The sequence below is a fragment of the Strongylocentrotus purpuratus genome, unplaced genomic scaffold (genome assembly GCF_000002235.5).
Source record: "Strongylocentrotus purpuratus isolate Spur 01 unplaced genomic scaffold, Spur_5.0 spur5_scaffold_11, whole genome shotgun sequence".
Taxonomy (NCBI): Eukaryota; Metazoa; Echinodermata; class Echinoidea; order Camarodonta; family Strongylocentrotidae; genus Strongylocentrotus; species Strongylocentrotus purpuratus.
The window spans coordinates 30,496,640-30,510,271 of record NW_022145596.1 but is presented as its reverse complement, the minus strand read 5'-3'; the positions used below and the strand labels follow the sequence as shown (position 1 = coordinate 30,510,271).

The 13,632-nt window shown below is 36.3% G+C and overlaps 1 protein-coding gene across 2 annotated transcripts; it reads left to right on the top strand.

The window, feature by feature from the left end:
• Positions 1–371: 371 nt before the first annotated feature.
• On the top strand, positions 372–7,278 carry LOC100891165. 2 transcript variants are annotated; one of them, XM_011663216.2, is made up of 6 exons: positions 372–662; positions 2,778–2,913; positions 3,255–3,355; positions 3,976–4,068; positions 4,932–5,006; positions 6,598–7,278. In XM_011663216.2, the coding sequence occupies exons 1-6, from the start codon at positions 588–590 to the stop codon at positions 6,673–6,675; spliced, it is 558 nt and encodes a 185-aa protein (XP_011661518.2). In that variant the 5' UTR covers positions 372–587; the 3' UTR covers positions 6,676–7,278. The 2 variants fall into 2 exon arrangements, with proteins under 2 accessions (XP_011661518.2, XP_030837008.1); XM_030981148.1 differs by having other exon boundaries at positions 373–662; positions 2,778–2,850.
• The last annotated feature ends 6,354 nt before the right edge of the window (positions 7,279–13,632 follow it).

The following is a 13,632-nucleotide window of genomic DNA, read 5'->3' as shown; positions in this document are numbered from 1 at the left end:
GGCCGAATTTATTCAGAATCTCATCGGTGCTCGCTTCAAGAAATTTACCCTATGTGATATTGTGGTATTTCACGAGAGTTGGCTTGCTACTGTAAGTAAATCTCGAGCTTATAACTTTATTTTTATATATTATTTGACAAATTGTGATAATATTTTGCAAAGGAAGGAATGAATGGTGTAGGGGGGGGGCATCCCCCACAGCCTCACCTATATATGCCATCAATGTTCAAGGTGGGAGGTCTAAAGCAATCTGGCTCCATTAAGATCCTCTGGCTATATAGGGCGCGTTTTTCATAACTCTAACTTTTTTTCTTTTTTCCCCTTTTTTAGGGATTTCAAATCAGTGTCACTCGAGCTCGGGTGACAACACAATGACAGGAATGCATTTACGTTTGCTCGACTGAATAACAACGACGTCTCTGTCAAAAGACGCGGCCGCTGTCCGCTGCCAAGCTGATTTCACTAAATATATTATATGCTCGCATCCTGACATAATTCCTGAGCAATTGAACTCCACTCTCAGCCACTGATCTATTTGCAGGGTTTCATTCGAGGGAAAGGGATAGATAAGCCAGTAGTGGAACATCATGGCGATCTTGACAAGATGCTGCTGCTTTGACAATGTCAGGACTGGTTCCAAAGCGTGTGGTGTATATTCCTTGGTGAGTGAACACTGGACGTATATTTTTTGTTGGTTTCTTTTGGTCAAGTTCAGAGGTTATGTTGCTTTCGGAACTCCTTGTTATTAGTGACAGGGTTCAGGAACAGGTTCACGCTACACTATAAATCACTTTACTTTAACCATGTCGATGCCACAGTCCGATGTGGCTACATCAAGCATGTGGGATTTGGGGATTGTGAAAAAGAGACGAGGATTTCAAACTACTTCAGGGTTCATTAATGTCTAAAATGAAATCAAAGTAAAAAAAATATATATAAATTTCTAGAGTGTGGGTTTGTAAGATAACAGCTAATTAGGTAAGCATATGTGAATAATGCGATAAACAGTGTGTATTTCCATGTAGCAAGACTTCTAGAAGTAGCACCCCTCCCCCGCATGGGGTTTAAACTTATACATTCCCAATTTTGGGATTTTGTCGTATTCCATCTGTAATTGCCTTATTTTCAGTTCATTCTCGATTAATTCTTCAGTTCGAGGGTAGCATACAAGGTACAATAAATTAATTCATCCCAAATAAGGAAGCATAAAAGGGACATTGTTTCATTCATCGCTTATTTCGGAGACCGAGAACTTGAAAGTAAGGCAAAACAAAACTTTTGTGTTATCAAATTAGTCTTTAATTAGTACTAATAACAACTGATACAATGATGACAACCTATTGATAAGTAGATAACAGGTATAATTTAAGCTTTCTTTTGAATGGATAATGGAGGAGGACAGCGAATTCCACGCAGCACTACCAAAATGGCGACTTGAGTTTTGGAGATGACTTGATATATTACTTTCGTTTCATGTTGATATGTATAGGTATATTCTCGTTTATCTATACCGCAATTAGACATGCACACGTAGTCTAAATTCTACATTGGATACTTTAGATATACTACTACACGCATTACAAAATCCCGTTGCAAACGAATTGCTTTCCGATATTTCCGCGAAGTGTTTTGAATATAAGCACGAGTTTGTTTGTATTTCCCCTTATCTTTGTCCATGTTAAAGTTTTTTTGAGGTATAAAAAGGGATCAGTTTAAGTCCACTGATCGGATTTATTTGTAAATGGGGAAATTCGTTTTTTCTTCTTCAAAGGCCCTAAAACCACAGGAGCGTGAACCCTCCGCATTATGGTTGTAAGGAATATAACAATATGCCATCGCGGGAAGTCGTTATAGACTATCCATGTAAAGGAGATGAATACATTTGAAGTGTATTATATCTCATTAAATAGGTAATTGTGGTCATTACTTTTTTCTTCTAAAATGCTAAATTCACTGTTTTTCATCCTTTCAAATTGTATCCACCCGACTGTATATTCCCAAATGTTCGATATGTCCATGTTTATAAGTTATCGCCCTTCCTATGTCTCTTTCAATCTCTCTTTCATTTTCTTTTTTCTCTGTCTCTGTCTGTCTCTGTTTCTCTCTCTCTCTCTCTCTCTCTATCTCTCTCTCTCTCTCTCTCTCTCTCTCTTTGATATGTCCTTCCTTTCTCCTCGATCGCAGCTTAATCAAAACATATACTTATAAAGTAAGTTTCTAGTTGCCTTTTGAATAGAGGACTTTAATATACAGTATTCTGTAATTCAAGACCTTTATAACGAGTCTTAAGTAAAAGAACGACACGATATGTAAAGATATTTAAAATAAAAAAAGGAACTGCTCTTATATGAAAACTTCAGGACATAGAAGAAGGGGCTAATGTTTGTTATTGAAACTATTTCTTGAAGACGATTTTTTTTTTGTCACGCGATTGCATTGTGAATTACACTGTGTGGGCCCTATTGGAAAACGTTGATCATGTAACAGTATTTGTATTTACTGTGAGATTTTGTGAGATTTGTGAGATTTTTTTTTAATTGGTAACGTGCACTTTCTACAGAAATGAGTATTTGAGTACACAAACATATGGCATGGAAGTTGCCATTGCTTTTCATAGCCCGAATATAAGGGCATTAGAAGAACTACCCATTTCAGATGATTTTGTTTTTTCTATTTTACTCTTTCACACTAATATTTGTTAAAATGGAAACAAATATATTGTTCATCTTTCCCGGAACTCAACATTCCCTAATTTTATTTTGGTATTTCATTGTCAGATCTACTGCTTGGTGAGCGTGGGTATACTGCTATGGGAGTTCGTGGACTACATCGAGATGTCTTCGTATACTGGTGCGTGTTCAATGTGCGAACTAATAACTGTTGCCCCAACAAACCCCTCCTTGATCATCAATGGTAAATTGAAACTATGTTAATTAGCTGGCGGGTAGAGATGAATGTTATGATAATAATTGGCACAACACTTTTTTAGGGAACCCCTAGAATACTCAGTTTTCATACCGATTTGACTTACATGCAGGCATCCATTACATTAATATGCCTTAATCCTTCTCTTTAATATACAATGTACACAAATATGATACTCTAAAATCTTACAAGACATGTTAACACACCTGTACGCTCAAATGCCTCCTGTAAAAACGCACTGACAATACTGTCGCCATTAGCGGCGGTAGGATTGATCAAAATTGTAATGGGTTTCAGTGATCTCTTCGTGTGATTGTTCTATTATATAGGGGCGGCAAGGAAAGGTCTTTACGCTGCCTACAGTATTGACCTGGTCGTCCTGATCTTTCTATTCATCGCATCCATTATCCTACTGGTGGGCGTGGCTAAGGTAGGTTAAAGGAGACGGATGAGTGGGCCATGGGCATGGGAGAGAAAGAAAGAGAGAGAGAGAGAGGGGGGAGAGGGGTGGGAGTTTGGATGAGGGAGGAAGAAGGGGGTGGGTATAACGATGGCGGTGAGATGGGACCAGCGAAAGGGGGTTACGGAGAGGGGTGTGTTAGATGTAAGAGGGGCGAGTGAGGGCTGTAGTAGAAATGAGAGTGACACAGGGGGAGGGAGAAAGGGGAGGGGGAGAAGGGGAGAGGATATGCAGGACAAACGCCCGAAAGGCTCGGGGTTAAGGCAGATGGATGTCATGGTTGTGACAGGGGCGAATGAGGAAATGAAAACCAAGAGATAATGAGAAAAAATGAAGGAGAGAGAGAGAGAGAGAGAGATAACGTTGACAGTAAAGTTCCAAAAGGAATACCCTTCAATATTTTGTTACGATGCTTATGATTAAAAAGCGCTGTAGTACTCCTGAAATTAAGAATTTGGACGGCTAATGCATATTCTAAAGAGAATAATGAAGTATTTTATGAATTACATCTATATTTAATATCCTAATATGTATCAACTACAATGATGCCTTTTTGTATTAACACAAATAATATTTTATCAATTTTGCAGAACTCCAAGTGTATGTTAATACCATACATGGTTGCAATTCCATTACTCATTGTACTTCAGCTCATCTCTTGGATTATCGTATTTGTTTTCATTGTAAGTATGATTTTATTAATTAATCCCTATTCTTATGATTTATAGTCAGACTCAACTTCGAAAAACCGATTACAGGCTATACACCGAAAATGGCGTATAATGCATGATGAATATAGATCTCTCATCGTTCAATGATAGGCAATGTGTGCAACTGGCTTGGAGAAAATCTTGCATACTGTCTTGACGAGTTGTTGATGTAAATTTAAAGAAAAACAAATATATCAAATGTTTGTCATTTATGAAATTATATTATATTACTAGCCATTCTAAGGCTTTGATGATTAAAGACCATAATTATCCGAATTTAAAAATGAAGTGGATTAAATACATATCAACGGAAAGCTAAATGAGCCATAGATTACCGTCATGTCAATAATATGCCGTTTTAGTGTCTGTCAGAGGAGTATCAGCTCTCTAAAAACTCAAAATCCGAAGCTTTGAAAATCGGAAGTGGTCGACCTACTGTAATTTCAGCAAATTTGACCCCTGTTCATCCGTAATGTGGAGGGGGCGGAAAATGAGGTTTAAATTGCTTATGTGCAATAATGAAAGTGTAAATACTTTGTATTCCTTTATATTTGTATTCTAAATTCATTCAGTTTTCCGTTTATATCAAGTTGTATTTTCATCGGATGGGGTCTTTAATGACCAAAACATTATATCTTCACTATACATGTATTATATAATATCATTATATCATTAATAATACCATATCCATATTGGGTATACAACACTTATTGAGTCCGTACTTGCAAATGGTGATCCAGACTCAAATCGAGTTTTCAGTTTTCATGTGCCAGGATCTCGATAACAATCTTCAAATTCCAATACAAATTGTTGTATTTGTTTTATTTCTAACATAGGGCATGGGAGAGGTTGCTGAGCATGTAATCGACATCGCACAATGTGTCGTCTGGTTCGTCGTGACGGCACCAAAGGCAAGTATTCATCCTTGGAGGGGGTGGGAGGGGGTGTGGAATGGGCAAACAAACTGAAATGGTTAAAGGGAGTGTAGCATCTACGACTTCTTTTGGACAACTGCACGTAAACGAATGGGCTCGATTAACAGTCAGCGCGCGCTAGCGTTCGCGAAACAGACCGAAGTTCACCTCATACTTCGGTTTAGCGTACATGTATGTTGCATAAACGTGAATACTGCGGTCGCGTCGTTCATTATACACGATTGGCCCCGAGTCAGGCCACGGAAAAGACAGTTAGTGTCGTCATGCTACACCCCCTTTAAGTTGGTTACTGATCATGAGATTATATTGGGGAGAAGAAGAAACTGTTTGGAGGCACTTGCGAAATATTGGCAACGTAGATCATAGGAATTAGTGCATACTGTGAGTTTTTGGAATGATCATAATGGCGATAAATCGACTCAATCGTGTTGATAACCACATGCACTGCACGCAGATATGGGCATGTAGGCCGACACACACACATATATATATCTGGCATGATAGTTTGAATATAAAGTGTTTAGCTTCCGCCCCGCCCCCCCCCCTGATACGTGTATGCAAGTTCCCTATCTTTGAAAGCACCACCACCCCCCCCCCCTTAAGTCCGGTGTGTGAAGTCAATACGGGCCTATTTGTTTGTGTATTAGGGGCCAGACTTTGTTGCGTGAAAAGTACCCCTTTACCGGACATTTTGGGAACATGAATGCGGTCCCTCCATTCCCGGAGTAGGTGCCAGGGGGGGGGGGGGTGGGGGTACCTATTTCTCATTCAATTTCAAATATGAGGCCAGCTGAAGAGCAGTCCTTTTCAGGAGATAGTTCTACTATGATATATTGTTTTACCAGAATTATACGTTTTCTTCCAGCAAAGTGTGTATTAGTGATAAGTTACGACGACTCTTTCAAAGTTTCAATACAGTCACAAGGCGACAACATGTCGTCCTAAAGATCGCTGTTCGGTATTCATAAACATGTAAAGTGGTTGATTGGATTGATGTCTGGGACAGTTGTTTTGGTAATGGAGTATGGAGGGTAGTTGTCCGGGACAGTTATTTTGGTAATGGGATAGGGGATGGTAGTTGTTCGGGACAGTTGTTCTGGTAATAGAGTTGGGGAGGGGAGTTGTCCGGGACAATTATATTTGGTAATAGGGTGGGGGAGGGTAGTTGTCCGGGACTATTTTGTTGGTAATGGGGTGCGTAGGGTTGTTGTCCGGGGCAGTAATTTGGTAATGGGGCCCACCCGGGTGTACATGTTGAAGATTTAATTGTGTGTTCTCATAGGTCATGAACCAGTCAATCGATGACGGTTTATTAGTGCAAACAAAAACATGTATTGTACATATAATTTTACATGAAAAAGCAACCCAAGCTTGATTTTTCATTTTTTACGATGAAATTGAATTAATAAAATTTAAAAAAGATATGAACATCGTAGGTATTGAGTTATTTTACTTGGCGGAATCTCATTCATGAATGCACGTTGTTGGTTGTAATGGACTGGGGGGGGGGATATTTTGATTTATAGTCTTCTCATAAGTCATCTTCTATTGGTTTCTTTTTTTCCAGATCTTGTGTCTGATTTGCGTACTATCACAGTACCAGGAGCTTAAAGATGGGCGTGGCCGACAATATAACATGGTATAACCATGGCAACGCGTCAACCAACAACATCCAGACAACACATGTAGGACAACTTGGGTAAATAATTCGTCAAATGTCGACTGGACAGAATTGTGATCAACCGATCAGTTAATGATAGATGACATGTTGATAGACCGATATGCACTTGATAAACAACACAAAGGAAGGAAACAAAACACGAACAACTCTTTGTACTGAAAGGTTAACGATGAATTTAGTTCCATGATTGTTCAAAGGGTCTTACAGTACGCCACGTACTATTTTGAACAAGCTGTATTAATGTTAAAAACGCAAAGAACAAACCTTCTCAATACACTAGAGTATCGATGTATGCAAACAGGTCTATACAAAACAATTGATATAGTGCCAGGAAAATCCAAGCAAAGGTAAGGGCATAATTAATTATTTTACTGCATGACATCACATGGTGAAATGACCTGAAAGACCGCCAAATTTTGAGAGAATGCCGGATATGGAACTAATAATATGGCACCGAACAACACGCTAGACCGGCAACATGTAGCCGTCAATACAATCATCATCCCATAAATGATATAGTGTATTAACAAATCTGCCAACCCACGCAATGATATCATAAGAGTAAAACTTGGTTTTCATATAGAACTAATTTCAACACCTTTGAAGCGAGGTAGGGAAGGGGGGTGTTAACGCTCCAGTATTACTCGGGGCTGTGCAGTTACGATTTGGTGCATACAGTATTCATGGAATATGCTTTTATAATACATCCGTTTACTGCATTTACTGGAGGTGTCGTGGTATAGGAATTCATTCATTCGACTCTTAATCCAAGGGTTTAGGGTTCGAATCTCAACCCGTTACTAAAGTCCTTTAACAAGGCATTCATCCACATTTACCACTCTCCACCCAGGCTGAAATAAGTATCTGGCAATTGCTGAGGTAACCATGATTACAAGGCCGCCCTCATGCGAACAACATGTGGATCAGGCTTCCCTGGGTAAACAAATTATTATCATTATTATTGGTAGCAGTACTCCTAAGTTAGGTACTATGTCCCTTTTGCAGCCAACCTCAAATTCTGTAGAACTTTGCAGGAATTATGAATATGTCATGTATGTCCAATCTGTCAAATTTAAACGTTAGCAGTGTCCTCATATTCAAATTATGCAAGGAAACCCGTTTACTTGCTAGACTTCACTGTCAGACACTATTTAGTGACTGACTGGCTTTTTTTCTTCTTTGGTAATAACATACATGAAAAGAGTTGTAAAGGGTACATGAGTATTTGTCTACATCAATAACCCACTTCTTGTGATGGCCAAGATTAAACTGATTGAATCTTTGCGCAGCATAAAACGTATGACCATTCGGTACAATCGTCTGAAAATCAAGACTATTAATTTTGGGCTCTATAGCCCTAAAGTCGATTTGACAACTAATAGTCGTTATTTTCCCACTTGAAGACATTTTCAAGCCCCACCTTTTTTAGGGAAGTTCTAAATTAGTATTATCTTTCAAATGCAGTTGGAATTTAACTTTTTCATTTTTTGGGCCTGCAAATGGGACATAGTATCTTTAAAAAAAGATAATGCGTTATTATAAGGAATGGGCACTAACCGATTGACTAAATGATAAGTGAGGTTACTCGATCAGTGACGAAATCCAGAAATGTGCAAAAAGTTAAAGGCTCAATAACAAATATACGACAAGAGAGAGAAGAAGAAGGAAAAAAAAAATCAATTTTATACATTTCATTTACGTGTGACAGGAATACATTGTTGCGTAGTTAACGTATCCAGTGATGGGAATAATCTTTATAGAAAACAACAATAATTTAAAATGTAACATGTTAAAGCATCGGTATTTGGGATATCTACTGGGATAAACTTACATTATCTGCCTACACATCTATGTTCTTTTTACTTTAAGCTACTGAATTTGTATTTTGTATTTATTAGAGTACGGTACATACATATTTGTTGTTACTATACATAAGCAAAATAATTATTACAAATACGAAAACAATTATTTGAAAGATACATGGAAACAATATAAATTATTGTACGGTACGTATTAAATTGTATACATTACTGCAAAATTGAGTCTAGAAATCATGTTGAAATAATATTTAATATTTTAGTGATTTTCATCCTTCTGTTACTTACGTTTTAAATAGGCGATCTTCGTAATAGGATGGACTGTTATTCTGATGTAAATTGGGTGACTGAGTACATAATTACGTAGTACTTAACCAACATCAGAACTATACAGAAATATATTACTTTTATCGACGTAGTTGTACAATTATTATATTTCAGACTCTTATTTCACATATCAAGATCAACAAATAATCATGATATGATTTTCGGATAGTAACTTTGAAACCCAACGTAAAAAAGTCGATACTTGTTCAGATATTTAGATGTACATGTATATTACTATACATTTTACTATTTTCTGAAAAGCCCTCTTCGGTACAAGGACAGTAAATGGTACGGGAAGAAAGCGATTGTATTATGTATGATCTGGCATCGGTATAGATACTGAATTACTCGCGTTGAGATGATTTCGTAATAATATCCAGTTGTAATATAATATAATCATGGTTATCTGTAACCTTTTTAATCGTTTTATCATCATGATTACCTAAATTGTTTTGCCATATAATGTTTATACACTGTACCTTGAATTCACTTTGTAGATGTCTGTATGTCTGTAATTCTTTGTGTACAAGACTGATGTATCGTTATGTACTGTGTGTATGTACTTGTATCGGCATTTTTATGTGTTGAATATAATGTAATTTGTGGAAATAAAAATGTATTTCATTGATAAATTGACAGCCAGGATGAGGATACTGACATTGTAAAGAGAAAGATCTCGTCAAAAAAGCGGATGTGTGTCCTTGGTAACCATGACAACAATAATGGTCTCATGCCGATGGAATAAAGTGATTTATAAAAGGATAGATATTTTTATGATTTATTTGTATTGATGCTCGATAATTCAGCATGTAATGATAATGTATTAATTTACGATGTTTTAATGATCATGACGACGATGACGATGATGATGATGATGATAACTTTGGTGATGATGATGACGATGATGATGATAATGGAGGGAATGATTATGATGATGATGATAATGTTGGTGATGATTATGATGACAATAACGTTCGTAATGATGATGACGAAAATAACTGTGGTGATTATGATGACAATAAAGTTGGTAATGATGATGATGATGATGATGATGATAATGGAGGGAATGATTATGATGATGATGATAATGTTGGTGATGTTTATGATGACAATAACGTTCATAGTGATGATGATAAAAACTTTGGTGATGATGATGACAATAACGTTGGTAATAATGATGATGATGATGATGATAATGGAGGGAATGATGATGATAATGTTGGTGATGATTATGATGATAATAACGTTGGTGACAATGATGATGACAATAACGTTGGTGATGATGATGACAATAACATTGGTGATGATGATGACAATAACGTTGGTGATGATGATGACAATAACGTTGGTGACAATGATGACAATAACGTTGGTGATGATGATGACAATAACGTTGGTGATGATGATGACAATAACGTTGGTGATGATGATGACAATAACGTTGGTGATGATGATGACGAAAATAACTGTGGTGATGATGATGACAATAACGTTGGTAATGATGATGTCGATAACGTTGAGGATGATCATGAGGAATATATCATTAATGGTGATGATGATGATGATGAAGATGATGATGATGATGATGATAATGATGATAATGATGATAATGATGATGATGGTGACATGTTGAGCGAATTGGAATTCTTTGTTTGGGAGGGGAGTATGCAGGGTATAATAGTAATGGAATGTGAAAATGACAATAACATTTAAAATATAAGTAAAACTATATACGAATCATTTGGATGTGAAGATGACAACAATATAATGATAGAATATTACATACCAGAGGAGACCATATAAATGAGTTTTCTAATTCCATTTACAATGGGCTATTCTATCAAACGACCTACTCTGTATGGGCCTTGAACTTGATACAGCTGCTGGGAAAAACTTTTTCTTTCTATCAAATTACTCAGCGAGTTTTCAGCAACAGCTGTTCGAGCCGACGTATTGATATTCTTCCCAATCTCTCCAGTCATATTTGATCATTCTATACGGATCCAAAACGTTAAAAACTGTTATTACAAAACGCACATTAAATCGTAAAATAATAAGAGAAACAATTATAACGCTGTATGCCGGTGATTGTCGTATATGAAGGAGAGGAGAAAAGGGACAATTGCTGTTATTTTTCTTTCGTTGTCGATGTTTTTTGCACCTTGGTCACCGTCGAAATGGTGATCATGAAGAAATGTTGTTGCTTTGCAAACACCACCAGTGGTTCGATAGCAAGTGCTGTTTTCTCCGTGGTAAGTACGCTGTAGCCCATAACGTTGGAATTATTGCTACTTTCCCTCTATTAATTAACGACTGTGTCGATATGATTTATTCTTGATACATAAAATGTGTAATTTCTCAGAACTGTATTGATCTATTTAAAGATTCATACAGTTTGATCAAGAAAGTTCTGAAAAGATAAACTTTATCTACCAAGTATAAATCATAATTGGCAGAACTGTTTCATTAGAATATGTCACGAAACAATTATTCCAGCTTTATTGGCAGCAGGGTTTGTCATTTTCCTGGTTGTTTTGTGGACTCTAACTTATGATACTTTTGGTTTGTACAATCTCAATCATTATCAATATTAGGTTTATTTAGTATTTACAGTCAAACCTGTCTATAGCGACCACCCAAGGGAAACACAAAAAGTGGCCTTTGTAGACAGGTGGTTACTAACTTAAGCAGGTTTGACAGTATATAAATTAAGGATTTATTGTTGTTGATATTGACTTTATTTACTATAATCTATTGATGTGGAGGGTTTAGTGTTATGTTTTAATATTTGTTTACTGTAATGTTTCGATGTTCAGGGTTTATTTTTGTTTGTTTATATTTGTTTTCTATCATTAATTGGTGTTCAGGGTTTTTATAATGTTTTATTATTTGTTTTACTATTCTATATTGATATACAGATTTGGTTGTTGCTGATAAATAGGGAATAAGGAGAGACAGATCGTTGTCAATAAACGCCCCATCTTAAAATGCACTTTAATTTCATCTAATATCTAGTTTCCTGATGAAATTGATTGTCGATTCTTTGTACATAAAAACTGTTAATGTAGTATTGCCAAAACCCAATGTAACCTTATTCAAACAATCTTTTAAGTATGCTGGAGCGGTTATTTGGAATAAGCTTCCCAATGATATCCAAAATGCCAATTCAGTAAACAGTTTTAAATACCAATATAAAAAGTGTTCCTTTAATCGATAACAATTGTTCACTGCCGTTTCTCCTCACTACATTATACGCAATAACTAAAATTATTGCTAACCCAATTACCTAGAAATTTCATATACCTACTTTACGTCCTAAATTTGATATTTATCTTTTATAAGTATGCAATACAAACCATATTCACAATTCATTGGACTTAATCTCGACATGAAATGTTTATTAACTTCATTGTTATATAATTATAATGTAAAATGTCATAATGTTAATGTCATATTGCATTATTTTATCTTTTTTCTCCTCTTTTTGTTTTTCCCTAATCTTATTTTTCCTATTTGTGTTGTTTTCGTTTTTTACCATTTGTATAAAACTGCTATTGTGTTTGTAACTACTCTTATTGTCAGTTCTTGAATTTGTATTTTCCATCCTTATGCAGGACCATTATGTAAAACAGCCTGCGAGCTGATCAATTTTATCCTGTTAAAAGATGTTTTAATAAATAAATAAATAAATAAATTATAACTAAACAGAGATAAAACACAGGGCCCTTTGATTCGCAATCAATTATGATTGTTAGTTATTTAACCTAATTTTTAACTGTTTCTTCCTTTCGTAGAAAGTAGATAGATAGAAATAAATTAAGTCAGTTCATTTGAAAAGTAAATATTTATTGCACTCGCATACACAAAGAGCAAGACTTCTTTTTCCTTCCTTTGCAAAATGTAGAATTCAAACACGATGTAAACAGTGCAGACTGCAGGGTTTCCTTTTACATGCACGTAAAAAAGATCGATAAAGATATACGAGCAGTTGAACAAAACAGAGAAAAAAAAGAAATATCAGTCAGTCCAATAATCACACCCGTTGATTCAGCATATTATATTGATTATATTTTTGTGGACACAAACACGTTTTGCATTATGGTAAATCTTTTTTCAATTCTGAAATAATTATAGTCGGGATTTATTATTTTTTTGTTAAAAGTATCTTTCATGGTCCCTCTTTAAAGAAGACATAGTTTAATTGCTGATGGCATTCTCTATTCCACGGGTGGCCAACCTTTTAAAGCTCGCGGGCCACAGCTAACGATTGGCATAACCTGGCGGGCCATAGGTAGTCTTCTCCCGCCCCCCCCCCCCCCCAAAAAAAAAACCTCATGCAATACGTGTACGCAGCTGCAATTTTGCAAAACCAAACAAGCAAACAACAAAATCAGTGAGAGAAAAACGGCGGGAGAAAAGGGCTGCAAGTTTCAAGACAAGACAGTATGGCATTTCAAACATAATTTTCTCATTAACAACATTTATTTGTATATGTACAAACTGAAATTAACACGGCGAGTGATGTTAATGCCCGAGGGGGGGGATACTCAAATTTGGCTTGGACGGGGTGTGCCGCTCCAGCCTCGAACCCCTACCCGTTATTAAGGGTCATTTTTCTCGAAAAAAGACCCATTTCTCACAATTTTCGGGTGTTTTTCGGGTGTTTGGGGGTGTTTGCATGGCAAACGCCCAACAAATTTGAAAAAACGGACCCATTTTTAATGGTATTTTTGTTAGAAGTAGGACCCATGTTTATGGATTTTGTGTGTGACAAAGT